General features: G+C 36.4%; 1 protein-coding gene across 1 annotated transcript; it reads right to left on the reverse strand.

Moving 5' to 3' along the window:
* Nucleotides 1-7,444: 7,444 nt before the first annotated feature.
* Nucleotides 7,445-18,619, reverse strand: LOC149791526 (beta-1,3-galactosyltransferase 5-like). Its single transcript, XM_089970051.1, has 2 exons — nucleotides 18,462-18,619; nucleotides 7,445-10,199 (listed from the first exon to the last, which is right to left on the reverse strand). The coding sequence occupies exons 1-2, from the start codon at nucleotides 18,474-18,476 to the stop codon at nucleotides 9,054-9,056; spliced, it is 1,161 nt and encodes a 386-aa protein (XP_089826177.1). The 5' UTR covers nucleotides 18,477-18,619; the 3' UTR covers nucleotides 7,445-9,053.
* Nucleotides 18,620-20,050: the final 1,431 nt, after the last annotated feature.

Below are 20,050 nucleotides of genomic sequence, written 5' to 3' on the forward strand. Positions count from 1 at the left end.
ACTTAGCGGACAATGTCCATCTCGCTGTCTGTCCACGTGGGGACGGATTTAGAACACCCCCGGTCGTCGTTGGTTCCTCTGATCTTTGTAACACATAGATGGGAACTTGCTTGATCTAACGCTTACGCTGATTCAAAATGCCGGGTCGTCTCCCTGGTCACGGTAACCTTGCGTAAGAGATTAACTTCAGCCTGTGGCATGTTCAGACATCAAACATGGCTTGTAATAATAATTCCTTAGTTTATACACGACTTACGAACTATAGTTGAGCAAACGTGACAACGACAAAGGGATCCGTTTTCTGCGTAAAAAAATGACCCCTTCCTCATTGACCAAAAATATTACGACCCGGTCACGTTTTAAAATGAATCCCCGTAGGATATTGACCCCCCTTCAGATTTATCTTGTTTATACATATATTGTAATATTATAGTTTTATAGTTTATTTATTTTATATTTGGTTGGGGTTTTTTTCTCTAGGTTACGCCATTTTTTCATTTAGTATTGGCTTGCAATTAAGGGGTTTGGCGCCTTAAATGCTCAACGCACCTTGTTACACGTGTACGATAATGCGGAACGCCGACACCCAATTCCTACAAGCAATAAACTAGCTTCCTTGCTTACAAAGAATGCCACAGACTATTGATTTGAGCCGATATCTCGCAGACACGAACGGATAGAGTAGCCTTAGATCAATGGATGCTTAACAAGCCAGGCGTAAGGAACCATGTGAAGACAATAAAATCAAAGGATTATTGAGTTTATTATCAACCATCTCAACCGTAATATACACGGACATCTGATTGCTGATTTCTGTTTGGGTCGTAATATTGTACTGACGGATCTGAGAGTCTGCATTAAATACTGTTGCTATATCGCATCACGATCTTGTACACAATTTGAGATCTCGACATTCCAACGAATAAAGGTATACTGATTCGTTTTGCCGCTGTGCTTGACAAAATAACAGTGAGTCATGCCTGACCGACTGTGGACTGATTCGACAATGGGCTGATTAGACATGGCCTTAAAGGTTTAGGAGGGACTCACAGGATAAAACCTGGCCCTTTTAATAACAAAATGTACGCCCCCACCAAAAAAAAAAAAAAAAAAACGTTCTTAGATAACGTGGGAACCGATGAAGATCACTTGTCTAAGATTCAATTCAAAAGGCAAACTTAATTGGCTACTGAATTCAGAAAGGTTGATTCTTTATTATATGGTATTTATTGTCGACTTTTCATCAGACGTATCACTGACATATCGCAGCCTTACTGATTGTATATCGAAAGGCAGAGTTAAACCCGGACTTCAGAATTATTTAAATATGTTCAAAGGTCCATCTGAGTCTCAAGATAACGAGATAGTATATAAGTACTTCAGTCTCTAGATAACGAGTTAGTATATAAGTACTTCAGTCTCAAGATAACGAGTTAGTATATAAGTACTTCAGTCTCTAGATAGCGAGTTAGTATATAAGTACTTCAGTCTCAAGATAACGAGTTAGTATATAAGTACTTCAGTCTCTAGATAACGAGTTAGTATATAAGTACTTCAGTCTCTAGATAACGAGTTAGTATATAAGTACTTCAGTCTCAAGATAACGAGTTAGTATATAAGTACTTCAGTCTTTAGATAACGAGTTAGTATATAAGTAATTCAGTCTCTAGATAACGAGTTAGTATATAAGTACTTCAGTCTCAAGATAACGAGTTAGATAACGAGATATAAGTAATTCAGTCTCTAGATAACGAGTTAGTATATAAGTAATTCAGTCTCTAGATAACGAGTTAGTATTTAAGTAATACTTAAGTCTCTAGATAACGAGTTAATACTTCAGTCTCTATATGGGTTGGTATGGACTATGTGGGGAGACGGAGGTGCCCTTTAATGATTATTGCGCTAGCCTCTGCAACACAAGTTAGATATGGTAGGCTGTTTTGCTTTGTAATACCATTTATTATATCAACTATCATTTAACAAACATTGTTAATACAATATATAAAACACACCATGAGTTACTGTTCATTTAAAATACTGGCACACAATTTATGTTATTCCAAAAATCTTATCCAATTATCTTTCGTGCACAGTGTGTGTGTGCGTGTGTGTGTGTGCGTGTGTGTGTGTGTGTGTGTGTGTGTGTGATTTGGATTTTTAACGTAGTTTTAACAATTTGTAGTCATTTCGCTGCGATGTCTGCAGTGTGACAGTTTATAATGATGCCTAGCACAGGGGAATCATGTCGCAGACATGTAGCATGATGTCCCAAATAGTCACATTATCCTGACACCAGGCCGACCAGTCTTAACACTAACCTCTTAATGTAGAACGCCAAGCGAGGCAGCTGTTAATACCATTTATGTAAGTCTTTGGTTTGACTCGGCCGGGGATCCAACCCACGACCCCTGCATCCGAGGCGGACGCTCTAACCACTAGGCCACCGGAACGGTTCACAGAGACAGAGAAAGGACGAATAATTGATGTACAAAGTATGAACCACATAAACGCCGACAAATTGTTATTTTGTAAAGTTCCATACTGTTATCTTACAAGTGTTGTAAGTTTTCATCCGAAAAAGGAGATTACACAGTCGACATTACCAGTATACTAGCACGGTTCTTTGCAATGCGCTTTCTTTTCGAAAACGCTTTGTCACTTGCATAAACGTCATAGGTGATACTATACAAGCTCCTACTAAGATATTGTATACAGTGAAAATCTGATTATGACTTTGTGACCTTAATATACGATCTTGAATTGGTGATATAAAGAGTGATGAATATTCTCAAACGAGCCTGTATGAGCATCAACACACCTTACCGTTGCAGTAAATGCATTTGTCATATAGTCTGTACAGTTTTCCTATGGTATTTGCAGTTTCATATTTTTTATATCACGAGGTGTTACATATCACTTCATGTGATTAGGATTGCTCCAAATAGGCCCATGAAATTATTATGCAGTATTCTCTTTACTGATTGGCTGCGGTCGTGGTAAACATTTTTTAACCTAGCCTTTTGGACATTTTTATTTTCAATGAACAATTTGGCGGCCATTGTTCGACTGAGTCACGAAGTAGAATGGGAAAAATGGGTGCGTCTGTTTGAATATTACCAATTTACTACCACAAGGTTTTGTTATGTCATGTACAACAATATCATCATATAAAAATCCCGTAAAACGCCAAGACAACAACAAGAAAGAAAACTTTGTGTATTTCTCACTTGATAGCGGGTGTGTGGTGGTGGTCTGGAGAGGGGCAGTATATCTACAGAATAGAACCCGCCCTATATAAAAGCGTGGTTTAAATATTAACTTACAGGATTAAATAAACTCAGCTCTGTTCACAGAAGAATGTGGACATAAACCTGTCTCCAAAACTGACCGAACTTTATCCAACCACAGCATATTTACGCGTTAAAAATGTGATGCAAATCTGACTCCTAAAGAAATTTATTTAGGTCTTCTGAAGAGTCTGCTGTTCGAACTCAAAACGTGACAATATCAGGTCACAAATACTTTCCAATAAATATTGGAATTTTTGAATCCAGTAATCCTCCTCTCACATTAATAACACAACAATGTAATGTTTAGTTGTGAAGTGACATTTAAGGGTAACCATTGATCGTGTAGTGTAGGCTTTCTCTAACCGGTACTGTGTACGTTATCAAACAATGTGACATCCTACACTATTGGAAATCATGCATTGAAAAATGATTTTGTCCCAGAAGATGGACATCATTCAACTCGTTTAATAAATTCAATTATAAATCATTACTCGTTTGAGATCCTCTATGTCTCGAATATTATTAAACCTACAGCATTCAGCTGATTTGAGTGGTTGCTCCAAAGATATTCCAGTTTGGTAGAATGTTCTTGCTTGGACCGCAATCAGACACAGCGTTGCTTTCTTTTCTTCGGAGAAGCCTTTCATCAGCATTCATCACACATTTTAATAAACTTCTTTACTATATCTTCGTAGGCATTTTTCCACTGATATCTAATCGGTATATTCTTCCATCTGTCATGTTTTTACGTACGTGATAGGCTACCTTGTTGTGATTTATACACATTAAAATTATTCTAGTATTACAATCATGGACCTAATTCATACGAATTTGATCGTCCACTGTATATCGATCATTTAAAATCGACTGACGCAATCTGTCCAACGCTTCTTGAAAAACAAGGACTTTTAAATTTCGGATGCTAACTTTGTCGTCACCGGTACGCATCATACTGAGAAACTGACATATCCATTCTAACAGTATTCATCAAACAGTAACAAATTGTTACAATGATATATTTAACTGAATGGTATCTACCTACTAATATACATGAATTATTTTAACATTGACGTTTTCTAAATTAGTTTTTTATCTCATTCCATTGCTTTATTCAAACTTGGACTGAATTATTTATCCGTCTCACTATATGCGCTCGCAATTATTCGTCGTTTTATCGTGTCTCTCAGAATGCTATTCAACGTAAGAAACTCTGTACCCAAAGTCATTATTTCTTGCATCCACGTGAATGCAGCCGACAAACGTCAATGTAATTTTAACCCATTCTTCCTGTGTGAGAAATACGGATGTATTTGCATGCAGGCATGCGCTTTTGTGAAAGGAAATGTGTTACTCTTTACAACTGTATCACTTTAATATGGTTGTCTGTATACACATTGGCGGCAGGGCACAGTGAGTGAGTAGGCTTTGTTCTGTGTTATGCATGACAAAACTTCGAGGTCTCACGAGGATTTGTTTAGAGCCCAGAATCTCCAAAAATACCGGTTAACCTATGACAATCTTTTCACTGTGAGTTGATCTTACAACAGACTTATAAAAGACATATAATTTTTCGAGCTTAGAACACAGTGAAAAAGTTCAGTAATAAGAAATAAATATAGTGAATATATAGCAAAATTAAGTGTGGCCTGACTCCACATACGAAAGTGACTTAAAGAAACGACAACTCTGGTAAAGATTGTTAATGTACTCATTATCTACCGACAAGAACATTTTCGTAAGACTTAGCTAGATGCGAACGTTCTTTAAATATTGGCAAGCCGCTTTCACAAACAATGTCAACATTGAAACATAAACACACCCAATTGTTTGAGGAGTGGGGGCGGGGGGGGGGGGTGCGCTCTCTTCACATCCACCGCTGGGAAGCTGTTGTCCACAAGTTAGCAATTCTTTCAGTATGAAAAGGGGTCATAATTTACAGAAGTGCACAGATGCCACAATATTACGTTTATCTTCAGCTACGTACGTGTTTAGGGACGGATCCAGGATTGTATGGGGGGAAAATCATTTTATTTGTTAAATATCATCAATATTATCGAATCATTTTAGCTATTATTATTTTTAAATGCAAGCTAATGAAAAGAGAGTGACGAATTAATACGTGCAGAAAGATAACGTTTAGATTTGCAAAAGATGAAAGAGTTTAGCATGATGAGAATATCTTGAACTAAATTCAAGGGGCAAAATAGCCTTATCATATTTAAGACACTGGGTATCATCCCTTGACCGTCTTGCAAGCTTTCAGAATTCCTGAATTACAAACAGTTATGTTACTTTTCGCAAATAGTACTGGCCTAAGTTGGCGTAGGCGATAGAAAAGCCAGCTATCTGCACAACGGGGGGTAGATCCCACTCAGTGTGGCCTGGATATTTGAATCGGTAGTTTTGAACTGAATGGAATTTGAGAAGATAATTGTCATTTCCAGTAATCGTCTTCATCTCCATTATTTTTATGTTTTGCTCATAACTTTTCCCCATTCCAACCCATAAGCAATAAGCTGTTGAAGGATTACAAAACGCCATTCAATAATTCAAAATTATCAATAAAAATTATTAAGAATAAAGGTTGCCCCAGCGTGAAATCCAAACTTGGGACGTTTTAGAGCTATATAATCTGCTTTCCTCAAAAGGACTAACAATGAAGTATGCTCATGATATCCTGAATGTTTCATGCGACTATTCTAAACCGTTTCAGAGTTAAATATCGGGCAGGAATCGAGACGGAAGCACGGATGGTCGTACATGCAAAACCAATACGCTCAATCACTTAATTTGGGGCATGTACATTAAAAAGAACTTACGTTTTGTTGACTCCCAAATGTCCAACAGTCTCCTTGCAATGAATACTCTAAAAATTTCTCAACGTCACCAGTCATAGCTACTCGTAAAGAACGAAAATTCAAAATATCCTATCGTACACCGACATTTTTGCACTTTCTTCTGAAATCTTTCTTCTTGTATTTCTGTTTTGTAAAGGACTTAACGATATACTTTGTGTAAAACAAGCTCCTGATAGCACAATATTCCGTGGGATCCATGTTAAAAATGAGGCAGCACGAAGCGTCTCCTGCATGCATAGTTTGATTTATTTTGACGCTGCAAAACAGTCAGCCTTACACGAAGCTTCAGAATTCTGAAGGAAAGCCTCTATAGCTTTTGATACACTTTAATTACTTCGTGAGGCGCGGGATATAGCTAAATCCTCTACTCCTTGTTACAGTAGTTTGATTCCTTGTTCAATGTAATTCACCAGACAATCGCTTAGAACGACCATTTGTTTGTTGCATGAACGTAATGTTAACGTAATAAATGAATGATGATGGTACTATCTTAATAGCGTTATTCGTCATTTTTGTTAAAGAAGGAGTAAAAGCTAAGGTTATGAGTCACGAAAGAAAGTAAAAAATTGGGTCTTTCTGTACATCTTTTGTTCTGAAAGAAAGATAAAATAAAGAAATGTTAAGAGTGGCAACAGTTACAAATCGTAACTAAACTAAGCCTTACGGAAATTTAGTTGGGTTTCCCTTTACTGGATAGGTGCCACAAATTGCAGAGGCACTACAATTTTACGTTGAATAAACTAAATGACCATTTGAATTTGTCTAATAATATACTTGTTGTAAAACTTTAATTACTAAAAGTTGAATAAACTCGACCTAAATATATATATATATATATATATATATATATATATATATATATATATATATATATATATATATATATATACAAACAAACACGTGAAGGGAATGCATTGTCTAAAGAACTCGTATACAAACGAATAAAAGCCAGGTACAGTTTAACCTGGCAGACACCTTTTGAAGCAATCGGAAGAATGCAAAAGTTTGAAGCGAAAGGGTGAGAAACGAAGAAACAAACAAACGAACAAACAAACAAACATACGAAAATGAAAACAATGCAGCATTTGTTTTTAAAAACAGCTGTTCCAAACTCTCGTGGCTCATAAACATCATGCATTACCTGATTTTACACTGTTGTCTGGGTTTGGTGTTGATGTATAAAATTAGAACAGTTAGTTACATTCTCAAACCTGTTAAATATAACCAAAATGCATGAAACAAAACAACCTAAATAACGATCATTTTTTGGTTGCTATAGACGAAGAAACAAACAAAATCACTTCCACATTTATTTCGACGTTGTGCAGTAATACATGACAAGTGTGGCAAGCGAACAATTATCAGGTTTTACCATTGGCAATGAAATTGAGCTCTAACGTTAAATTTAAATATGTTTTAAGATGATGAAGAAAAATTTAAAGTAGTTCCACAAACTAAAATGGATGCAGGCGAAATCATAATTACATATATCATAGTTCCTTTGAGTCAATTTACAATTCACTGTTTGATAGCAGACGGATTCCATCAGACATAATGATTATGTGATTAACGAAGATCGCAAGATGAGTACTAGTGTACTGAAGGCATCTCAATGATAAAAGCCACAAAAAACTGCATATATACACAAACACCTTTATAAATTAAACACTACAGTGTCTATTTCCTACATATATATTGAGAAAATACAAAATGCATCAACTGTATTTCCTGTACTGCCGATGGACAAAGATATCAATTTCATCTTGCATAAAACCTTTGTTCTGACAAAGACCTATTATATTTTGTTACCAATTATAGCTGAAGTTTGTTTGAGAACTTGTTGGAAGGTCAACATACTTTGTTTTAAGGAAGACATACTTTTAATTTATTTCCAACTCTCATTATTATACATATAATAATCAATTATTTTGCGTAACTTACAACATATATTCTGTGCTGGATATGCTCATAGTAATACCAGTTAATTACAATTTATATTTTTAGTACCAGTTAATTAGAGTTGATATTTTTAGTACCAGTTAATTACAGTTGATATGTTTAGTACCAGTTAATTACAGTTGATATGTTTAGTACCAGTTAATTACAGTTGATATGTTTAGCACCAGTTAATTACAGTTCATATTTTTTGTACCAGTTAATTACAGTTTATATTATTCGTGGAAACGGATTTGCTTCTTGACCGTAAAAGAGTTATACCTAAAACGTCAGTTAATTAATTTCCTAGTTGAAATGGTAAACTGCTATGAAGAAAATTAACAAGAGTTAACACTTTATTTCATAATGTACTATAGACTCTGTTTCTAACTCAAAATCAACAATATTTGTAAGAGGCCACAGGTAAAGCTTGAAATTTAGAACAAATAGAACAAAATGGGTCTTAAGGTAGATGTATATAAATAATTATAAATGCATGGAAAGAAAACTATATCGAATCTTGTAATCCACGGCTGGATATGTTCAGCTGATTATGTCGTTTCAAAATCCGTCTGATCTAAAGCTTGTAGTTATCAAAATGAAAAATAATTCACCAACCGAAATGGAAATAGAAGAAAAGATGGAAAATATATTTTGCTGAAGAAAAATTAAAAGGACGAATCCAGTGTGCTGACGTCGAAAAACACAGAAACGTGATTCTACTTTGTGTCAACAGAATTTACCTTGCAATTAACCCTAAACAGTCGTCAACGCCTGGACAGTGTTACAATTTGTTTGAAAAAAGGTTGTCAGTTACGAAAGTAATAGAAAATTTGCAGATAAGAAGCGCAATTGATTACGTGAGACTTCCAAATAATTATGAAAACAATCTGCAATCCTGTGGAGAAAAAGTATTATGACAGCAATAGTGGTGTCCATCTAATTAAACATGGCAACAATATTGTTTATCTCATCCAAAAATTGAACATATTTGCTTGTCATAAAGCTTGGATCGTTCACAGTCGGTCTCTTTTTCCTGTGTTGTCAAGTTCCACAGCAGGTACATACATTTAGTATTAATGTTTGTGACTGCAATTTGTGAGTGGAATTTACAAGGGTTGTAATGATACTGAAACATATCTGTAAAATTATCAGTGTGCTTGATTTTAATATCCAGAATAACACGCAACACACCAGTCAGGAAAGCATCATCCACTGGACAGTAAGGCAATCTCTCTGCCAAGTCAAACATATCAGATATTACGTCATATGGCAAGATGTATGCTGTTCCGCTGACGTAAGGTGGGTATCGAGGGCTTGGAAGTTCTTCCTTTTTAACTGCATATTTTCCTTCTCTCAGAACCGTTCCGCCGGTACGGTACATAAAACCGTGGATGGTGTCATGGCTGATATTTGAATCCCTCAGCAAATAATCAGACAGTCTGGCCACATTGATGAATGTATCATCGTCAGCTTTCAGAATATATTTGATACTTTGGCAATAGGTTTTTACCCATCTTAGACCATGCATCATTTTTCTTGTTAGGTTATACCTCGATTCCACGAAATCAATTTGTACCATGTCCTGGTACTCAGTACTTTCGTCTTGCAGGACTTGCGATATCGCTTCATCTGCCATCCTTCCAAGTACGAACACTATTTTGGTGGATATATTGAAAAAAGCATGACTCCGATTAGCAACGCTGCCCCATGTTCGCCTTATAGTTTGTCTTTCTTCCTTAGCTTTTGGAAGTGAGAGCACGAATATAAGTAAGGATGGTAGAGGTGAAACACTACAAATATTCCTACCATCTATCATATATTTTGATGCATAAGGTGTTATAACTTTATCCCACGATCGACCATAAATTTTCACTATTGATTCATTCCTAGATTTTGTTATTACAAATTCTTTAGCTGTAGTAAAAACCTCTGTAAAGTGACTTGAATTATGCATCATACTCCAAATGAACTTCTCTTTTATCAGATGCATAAAGTCGCTACGACTGATGTATAATGCATTGAAAATGGTGATGAGTGCAGAAACGCAGACAAAAACTACTACGATGCCCTTCTTTTTCATCTTTGTGGGTCTGTTCGCTTGAATTTCTTCAGTCTGCAAAGAAAGTCAGAGTATGTTTTTGTAAAACAAGAGCATTGCCTTAACCTAATACCATATGTATTTGACAACAGGACAAATATAGACATAAAAGCCATTTCCTTCTTGTACATGCTAACTTATTTTGTCATGCCGAATGTATGCTATGCGTTTTAGGATCAGAAGAACTGGATGGTGTTCTTATGATTTATAAGTAATGTAAATATGGGTTCATAGGTATTTGTTGTTAGCGTTTCCGAAGTTTTCTTTCATATTTGATATATATATATATATATATATATATATATATATATATATATATATATATATATATATATATATATACCGAGAGAAATGCGCATCAAAGACAGGAAATGCCTAGGGACGATTCACAGTAAAGATCTTTGGCGATCACAACTAGACGCGTCCTTAATGTGCCTATCAATTAGAAAACTGCCTTTGAAAAATAATATACCTATGGCAACCACACCCACATTTCATCTGACATACGAACTGAACACTGAAAAAAAAATAAACCGCTCTGCTAATGTGAAAAATCTTCGAAAGCAACTTCAAATTTAGATGGAGTAAAAGCAAACCACATAGTTTAAATATACAAACACTCCAAATAATATACAAGAATACAAGATATGGCAGTGTTCGTGTTCTTGTAATACCCGTTGAAGAATCGTTTAAGCTCGATTCAGCCGAGACCTTAAAAGCTAATTATATCTAGTTTAGAAACAAGGGTACGCCTGCTGAAAATTCAAAATACCGTAGAAGCACAATATTGTTTAATAGTAAGTGGTAGCGACATTCTAACCCATTATCTAGATTATGACATCCGAATTCAGATACCACCGCATAGATATTATGAAATTAAACAAAGGTGACTGAAAAGTAACAGGAAGATCAAACAAAATCTAGTTAATGAATGTCGTGTATAAATAAAAATCTTTGTGGCAGAACTTGCCATGGTTACATCTTGTATTGCAAGTTGACCATCACTTAAACGCGGTATAAGAGTGATAACGCGTAATCAGTTTTGCATACCAAACGTATCTGCAGAAGAATATTATCGCTAAAGACGGCAAAGGCTTTCAAACAGGAACGTGAAGAAAACCAATGATCCTTTCGAGAAACATAGAACAGTTCCGTCGACGGAAATGGAAACATTAATGACCAGAATCGACGTGATTGCTGTTTCTGATCCCGATAAAGTAAAACAATGCTACAAAACATCATTGTTAAATTAGATGATTGTTTATTACATAGATATACCGAGTGCGAATCAACTCGAGCCATGCACGGAAAATCATTGAATAAAGAGACAAAGAGACAAACGAAATGTATATTTTTCTTGCATTATTTGGATTTTCTCCATATGAGACACGGTTGACCGTGAGGCACTTCGTACAACGACAGTGCAGATGATACAACCAATAGCCGTAGGCGAGTTTTAATTGGTGGATCTAACACATGCAGATAATCTCGATACAACAACGACGGTGACCATGGACAATTTCTCGAAGTCGACTTGGAATGCCGGATAATTTCGACGTGCTACAATAATTGTCAACTGACCCTGGAAGTGTTGGCTCGTCTCCGAGAGTGATCGTCGACGTACCAGTGTGTGCTGTTGACAATTTCAGTGTGCAGGTTCATCGCATGTACCAACTGGCCCCAAATTATTTCAGCTATGTCGTCTGGCATAAAAACTGCGGTTGTATCGCCAATGAGTTGGATCTTGTGATGTCATCAGCTGTTCAGATGAATACGGATCTGCGAACGGTTGCCATGAACGAATTTGAAAAGCACTTGAATACGAATTCGAGCAGACCTTGTAAATGACAGTGATCAACGCGATTTTCACGGGCCAATTGCAGACAGGCAGATTTAGATGGTTGACACGTTACGGTACACAGTAAGAAATCTCGGCTGTAAATGATGAAATCAGTCTACATTGGCGCCATGCTGGGTCAGTCAAAGCTGCTTATGTACAAATACGAAGCGATTAAGCTGCGATTCGACGACAACGTTAAAATGCTGTACACCAATATTGATTCGTTGCTGATGCACGTCGTCGAGAATGACGTCTAGGGGACAATGGTGGAACATCGCCTGCATGAGAGTTTAAACACTAGCGAGAACCCGATAGACCATTTGCTTTTCAGAAACGCCAAGAACGTAGTGGAAAAATTCAAAGACGAGTGCGAGCGAAAGCCAAGAGAGGGCTTGGTGTATAACATTTATATAATCGAATATGTCCAAGAATGAATTCACATTAATCCCGAAACAGTGATTTATTCCAAACATATTTTGAGCGCTTTAGTAATTCAAATGAATAATTTAAATAAAACAATAGAAAAATATATCTTCACAAATAGTAAATGAAATACACATTAAATTGATTCCATTAAAACTGATGATAAGATCTGAAACAAGTAATCCTGAGGTAAACACCATTTATATAAATGCTAAGACACTAATACAGAACCAGCATGAGGGTCATTTTCCAACCTCTTCCTACACACTTTGCTCTGGAACATTCTTAATTTCTAAAACAAAACTAGATCTTGAGTTCAACATATGTAAATATATTAACCTTCAAGAGAAAATGATCATAAAATATAATCATGTACAAAATAAACTATATAATATATTATTTATAAAAGAAAACATATTAGTTAGGCACACCCAACTCCTACCTTCAATTACAGAATAAAGTCAGATATATAATATAAATTAAAGATAGATAGCATATAATCATTGATAAAAGCTAACATAAAATGCATATTAAATATACATAACATCGGTAATTCTGTATTTGCATGAATGACATGTAATGTTTCTCGCACAAATTCCCTATTCGGAGCTGGCAGCACTAAACGGTAGAGAGTTGGATGCCCTTCAACTTCAATTCAGTCTGAGATTGTGAATTTTTTCAAAAGATCGAGCCCGTTCAGTAGCACGACTATATCCACCTTTTAATTCTCCGGGACATACCGATAACGATCAGATTTGTTTTCGATTAATTCTAATGCGGGTGACTTACGATCGCATAACGAATGAGTTAGAGTTACATTTTTCTGTCTTATTGCGTCAGCGGATATCAAGTCGGTCATTAGTGTCATTTCATTATTCATCTATAGCCTTTCTTCAGTGGAGCCATCCTGGATGTGGTTGTGACGGCTTCTTTTGTAACATTAAAAGCTGCTACCACCAACAGCGCAGGATTGACCCTGAGGAATCGAAATATTTAGCCGTTATGTTTCGTAGTTGCGACCTCTGCCAATAACAACTTAAGAGTTATCCCGCTACGTTCGACCTTTTGCCCTGTGTTGGCGTCAGCATTAGTTGCGTGCTGCAGGATAACTTATAGAGGAAATTTCCAAATGAATTCCGGATAGCTTGATTCGTCGGGACTATTATCTTTTCGAGTTGATCACGATTTATCTTGACAAGTTGACGCATATACAAATTTTTATTTGAAACGTTATATCATTAATTACAGCAAATAGTTTTTTCCACTGGCGTATCAATGATTCTCATTTAATCATCTGATCGATCTAACAAGTGTTTTGTCATAGATGTTAACAGCAGTACATCTGAACTTGACACATGACACATTCAAATGTGCATTAAAGCACATTGGGACCACGAACTGACTGAAAAGGTCAGTGTTCCAAAAAAAAAAAAAAAAAACAATCGGGTTCAACGTAGTAAGATTAAGCTGGGAGATCTGCAGACATGTGTCAATATTTTTATCCCAGCCCATAGTCTGCTAAAACGCACCGCCAGGTAGACTGAGTTCATTATCTAGATGTTGGTGGTAGCAGCTTCTATAGTTGCAAAAGGGACCGTCGGAACCATATCAGGGAAGGCTCCACTGAAGAAAGGCTCGAGATGATGAACACAGTCTACCTGGCGGTGGGTCTGCAAAAATGGAAATGGTCTTCGACCATCCGAAAGTTAGCAGCCCAATTGTCTTTTACTACCCAGACGGGAGGTGAGAGGTTAACAATCGAAACAAGTCTTCGGCTGTTATGCCGCTTTTGACGACCAGCGAGCGAATTTTGTTCTGGCGTCTGTTTACCAATTCTGATTTAATCTCGAAGACAAAGTCAGTAATATAATTTCGATACGTCTTCGTGCGGGACGAACTAGGAGAAAACGGCTCACGAGCCACGATCTCTCACACGCAGGAAACCGGCATCGTTAACAAAGATTCATAAAAAAGATATGGAACTCGAGAGATCGCTTACACTGTGACAACCTAACATCTTTTGTATTTTGACTCGTTCAGGCTTGCAACGTTACGTGGAGTCATTAATCACCTATCCATGACTCTTCACGTCGACAAACAATGTTTTTTTCTGGAAGCGGGACAGCTATACTGCTGTTTTATTCTATTTTGCCGTTTCGAACTTGAACAGATGGTACAGTATGTGAATATCTCGTCCTATAAGTATTGCGTACACTTTTCGAAAGCCTGACAACACACGCACTTGTCAGTTTTGCTTGGTCACTTACAAACTTCGCTTTAAGTTGATGTGAAATGCCCGATGATGCGACACGACCAGGAAGTCACTATGTGGAATTAATGAGGCTTGCAAGCAAAGTTGATTTGGTCACGTGGAGCTAACGAGGTGATGTCGGCGTCGACCAAAACGAACGGTGATGGATGCGGATATTTGTCTTTATCGTGTGGGCAATTTTAACTCACCCTCGTATACGATCAAATATAATATATAATCTTGCCGAGGGTCAAATATAAATCGATGTTGCAATCACCTTCATGGACAAAGATCAACTAGCTCAAATTGGAATCATTGCATTGGCGCGCGAAACACCCTTTTAGGGACATTATGCGTCCACTTGAAAGAATCCATAGACTGTTTCTACAAACATGAATTAATATTAATCAACAAATCCACAGCGGTCAAATTCGTTGTCAGTTATATAGAGCCAGTATTAAGAAGACCAGCAAAAGAAAGACCACTATTAAACAACGACGAGCTTGCCAATGCAACAGTTTCTTTTCTTCCAAAACGGGAGTAATGATTTGCGACACAAATCGAAGGCTTATTGACCATAGTTATAAGCGAAGCCCTCACAACCACAATCACAGGACGCATGAATGTACCACATTGATTTCTACGATTGCATAGCAGTTATTACAGTGAAGAAAAAAAAATAATCGGCTGGAAGTTCGTGTGCATGATGCACCCGAACAAGGCCAACCTGTTGAGAGTTTATACCAGGCGACGACAGTATTATTAGAAAAAAATGTAATGGGAACTCAAAGCTACCGAAGCTATACAGTAATTGAAGCTGAACAACACCTGCTACACAAGGCTTGTGTGCATGCGAAACATACATTCGTCTCCGCAGCAACAGCTAGCCTAGGTCTTGCTGCAATGGATAGTTCCGATATCGAACGACAGGTTACATTTACGTCCGCTTTTACGTTTGTTCGCTAATTAATGTGACGCATTTTATTTGACTTCGTTGCTCCTTTAACATTTTACAGGCGTTATAAAATCAGTAATTTGTGCGAATGAAGTTTTATGTGAAGTCGGCATGACATAATATAATAAATGGCTGGATGGCCCTTGCTAGGTATAGTCTCAGACATAATAAAAATACACGATAAATGTTAGTACAGTTTCACCCCTTCATAAAGTTAAAGTAATCCTTTAAAAGCAAAATCTGCAATGAAATTAAAGGAAATTAAAAATTTGGAAATAAATGATGTCAAAGTCTACTATTAGAAGTATATTTATTGAATAGCATTAGCGCCATTCCGTAACTTAGAATACAGCGTGGAAATGGTTTCAAAATCACAAAACTGACAGTATTTTAATAAATGTCTCCAAGACAAACAACCTTGCCAGTCCAGCATATACTTCATTACAGACCTATAAAGAATAGGAAAAGAACTTGAAACCAATCACAAGTAAATGCTCAAGTTGGAAACCTTCAAATCACTCAACAATAACGAAGCATGATGCAGGATTCCAGTATTGCATATTTAATCTAATTAAATAAAAAATACAATCTCTAAGGTAATACAAAACCAAACACAATCAACAAGTATTTTCATTTTAGCAACATTCTGACTGAAATAAGACACACAATTGGAAACTAAGCATTCAATTAGCATTCAATTGTATTCAAACGTTTCACAAAGGCAACACATAGTGTCATTATTTTAAAACAGTTATGTGTATTTATATATGAAATATACATATAATTAATATATCGCTTCCAGCGCTCCATTTTTCAATCATGGATTTTGCTCGGAAAAGTTTACATCCGGTACGATGATATTCCTTTCTAATTCAGAATTGCCATTCTCTTGAGACAGGCTGGAACTACGTTTTCTTTGATATTTGTTGGTTGCTGAACAAACGTGAATAGCTTTGCTGTAAACATACAGATTGAAATGAATAGCATTCTTTTCAACAAAATCGAAACAAGTTTCAACAATCTGTTCAATCCATTTGCAAATAACTGTCAAAATAAGGTTTCAATTCCTATACAAAATCTCATTTGGAGCCTCTTAACAATGTCCCAACAGAATCATTTCAAAAGCTGTCGGCCAGGACTATAATAGAAACGTTCCGAGTTATTCAGCTTTCGTGATGCAAAATGTGACAACTGCACAGTGGCTGTAAATCACATATAATGGGTCTACTGCCCCCATGCGTCAAAGAACAGGGCATTATTGAAAATGAGTGACTGTGTTACATACGCTCCATTCATGAAAATGAGTGACTGTGTTACACACGCTCCATGCATGAAAATGAGTGACTATGTTACATGCAATCAATTCATGAAATCGATATTTATGTGTGTATCGGCTGTTCAAGAAATGAAATTCGGTTTAAAACTTAACATGAAGTTAGTATCAGAAAGGTTAAATTGTTAAGCAATTTCTTTGGGTTTAGTCAGGTTTGGCAATAGTATTTCTTTATCTGAAAACTGATAGGTCTATAAAAATGTCATTATCACATTAATGCAATTGCGATTGGCAAGATCACGTCTCGTTGTCAGCATTAAAAATACTGAATATGATCCGTAATAATTCGGATAAGGTGCATTAATCAAAGCAATAGATGTATTAACAATCTGCAATATCATTCATTGCAAATATTAATACGTGTATCCACATGTCACACTTTTCAATACTAGGTTAATATGTTATAGTTTCCAAACAACCCAAGAAAAAAAGAAACAGTGGCAGTACAAGATAAAGAATTCACGTTGTGGGCAGCTGTTAGCATACACAGTGTATTAAATAGTTACTAATACATGTTTGGCTGAGGAGTGGACTCACATGATTATTATAACAGTACCACAATAAAAATACCTTTACATACCTGTACTATGATATGCACAGTGCGAGTTTATTTATATGCATGTAACTAGAACAGGAGCTGCGATCAAGTACTATACATTCCCCACTTTGTAATGAGGTGTACTATGTTGTGTGTGTATGTGTGTGTGCGTGTTTGCATGCTTGTGTGTATATGAGAGACGGCTAGAGAGATATATGGACACTGTGTAAGGTCATACTTCTGTAAAGAGGCAAGTATAGCATTAATATTGGAACTCTTATTGTTGTATCCGCCCTCACAGTATCATTTCTTACACTGAAAGAAATCTGTATATACATGTCGCATAGCCCCCCACCCCACCCCACCACCACCACACGCTGTATTTTTAGATTGTATTTTCTCCATTATTAGTCTGTATGGTGCACGCTGTCATACAATGTACCTCTTGGGATTTTTAGCTCGGAATATGATGAAAAATGTTTATAGTAAGCCAGAATATAAAAGAAGGATGAGAAATGAAGGATTGACATGTATTTGTTTTTAAAAAGCAGCTGTTTATTTAAGTAATATGCAATGAGCGTAATCAACGAGTTCTCGAGCTGTTGTACATGTGGGCAATTCAAACAGGTAAATTGTTGCGTGTTAATTTCCACTAACACGCATTATCTGGCATTTAGTAATGATGTATCCTTATACAAGCAAAACGATCAACTATGTCGTGTTGGGTGCTAAATTTACTTCGCACTTCACTTGTCCATCATGAGTAACATAGCATGGGACCTACCAGACAGTCAAGTGTCATCAGCTATAATCTTAGTCTTTTACATAGAATTACAATGAATGGTAGAACATAAATTGCGTTTCTCAGATCTCGTTAACACACGGCGTTACTACTACAAGAAAGTGTGGAACATTCATAAAATTTCAATAAACCTACCTGACGAAAAGGCATCCGTTATGAAATATGGTAAATGAACTCTTGAGATCGATAGGAGAATCGCCATGTTGAGTTGCCAACCAATCGTTATTGACGAGAACAATTAAGGCTAATCATTTCGTGTTTACACTTGCCACGACTCAGCGATTGTGGGTATAAATTTACTTGGTTGTAAAGGGAAGAAAACTGCTATTATATGGCATAGGGCGGAAACTGGAACTTACATCAATGTTGTTTACTTGCAATGGGTGTCTTTACATTCTATATCAATACAATGCATCTGTTAATGCAATAATTCACTAATGAGTTCGGCACAGTAAATCATGATGCTCAATTTAAAAGATGTAAATGGACGAAGGCAGGAAGAAATTCAATAGCATGGGATTGAGTTGAATGACTGAAGAAACAGAGGTCAAATGAATTAAAAAAAAAACAACTTTAAATTGCAAATATTGCTTTTGGATTATTCGTTGAATGGATAACTGAATATATAAATGTATGAAATGAGATAACTTTACTGTTCTCACACGATTGGGTGCCACAAATATGGTTATACATTTCATATCATGATTTTGCCAGAACAAATCTTGCATTGGGGAAACATTAGAAGACTCTTTGACCTACTCTTCATGTGTTTGTATATTACATGCCTAAATGAACTCAGTTATCAGGTTTTATGACTGTACGAATAACAATGTTTGAGAATTGTAACTTAATGTAAACCTGTAACATAAATATTTAAACAAACTATGCAGGTATATACGACGTACTTTTCCTGAGCAGATAAAGAGAACTCACAACAAGATTAAGACGCCATTAGGCTCAATGATTTTAGTTTCAACATTTACGTAACCACTGGAACCTGAAACGTAGGACACTTTGGCCAGATCAGCCTCCACTGGAATGTAGTCCCATAGACATTATACCCATTTTGGAAAGATATAATTTTGACGTATATGTATAAAAAAATGTACCAATGTCGACAACAATATATAGCATCGATCTTCATTCTAGTGACACGTCATCCATTTGTATTCAAACATACACAAGCATAGAAGGGCATAAAGGTAGCTAAAATTGGATTCAGATGGATGTTCTGTGTAAACACTATTCCACCTGTTGTGTAGATAACATTGAATAGGACAATGCGCCCTACTGCATGTCGTATGAAGTAATTAACAGATGCAATGGGTTTGTGAGGAGATGAAAAATCGGTTTATTGCCACTCCGATGAAACACACCAATTCGGTCTCAAGTTCTGCTAGACACATAGACCTAAATCAGGTATATGTCTGTTCAATAAGTAAGTCATACTGAGTCTCAGCATCAATTTCAGTAGCAGATTGAGTCTCCACACACACACACGCACACACACACATATATATATATATATATATATATATATATATATATATATATATATATATATAGAGAGAGAGAGAGAGAGAGAGAGAGGGAGAGAGAGAGAGACAGACAGACAGACAGAGACAGAGACAGACAGAGTCTGTATTGTGATCATGGACACTTATTGTAAGGTGCTGTGATGCCACATAAAGACATGGTCTCCGAGAAAACGTAAATCGAGTAAC

This window comes from Sinohyriopsis cumingii, chromosome 9 (genome assembly GCF_028554795.1).
Source record: "Sinohyriopsis cumingii isolate HCF-2022 chromosome 9, ASM2855479v2, whole genome shotgun sequence".
NCBI lineage: Eukaryota > Metazoa > Mollusca > Bivalvia > Unionida > Unionidae > Sinohyriopsis > Sinohyriopsis cumingii.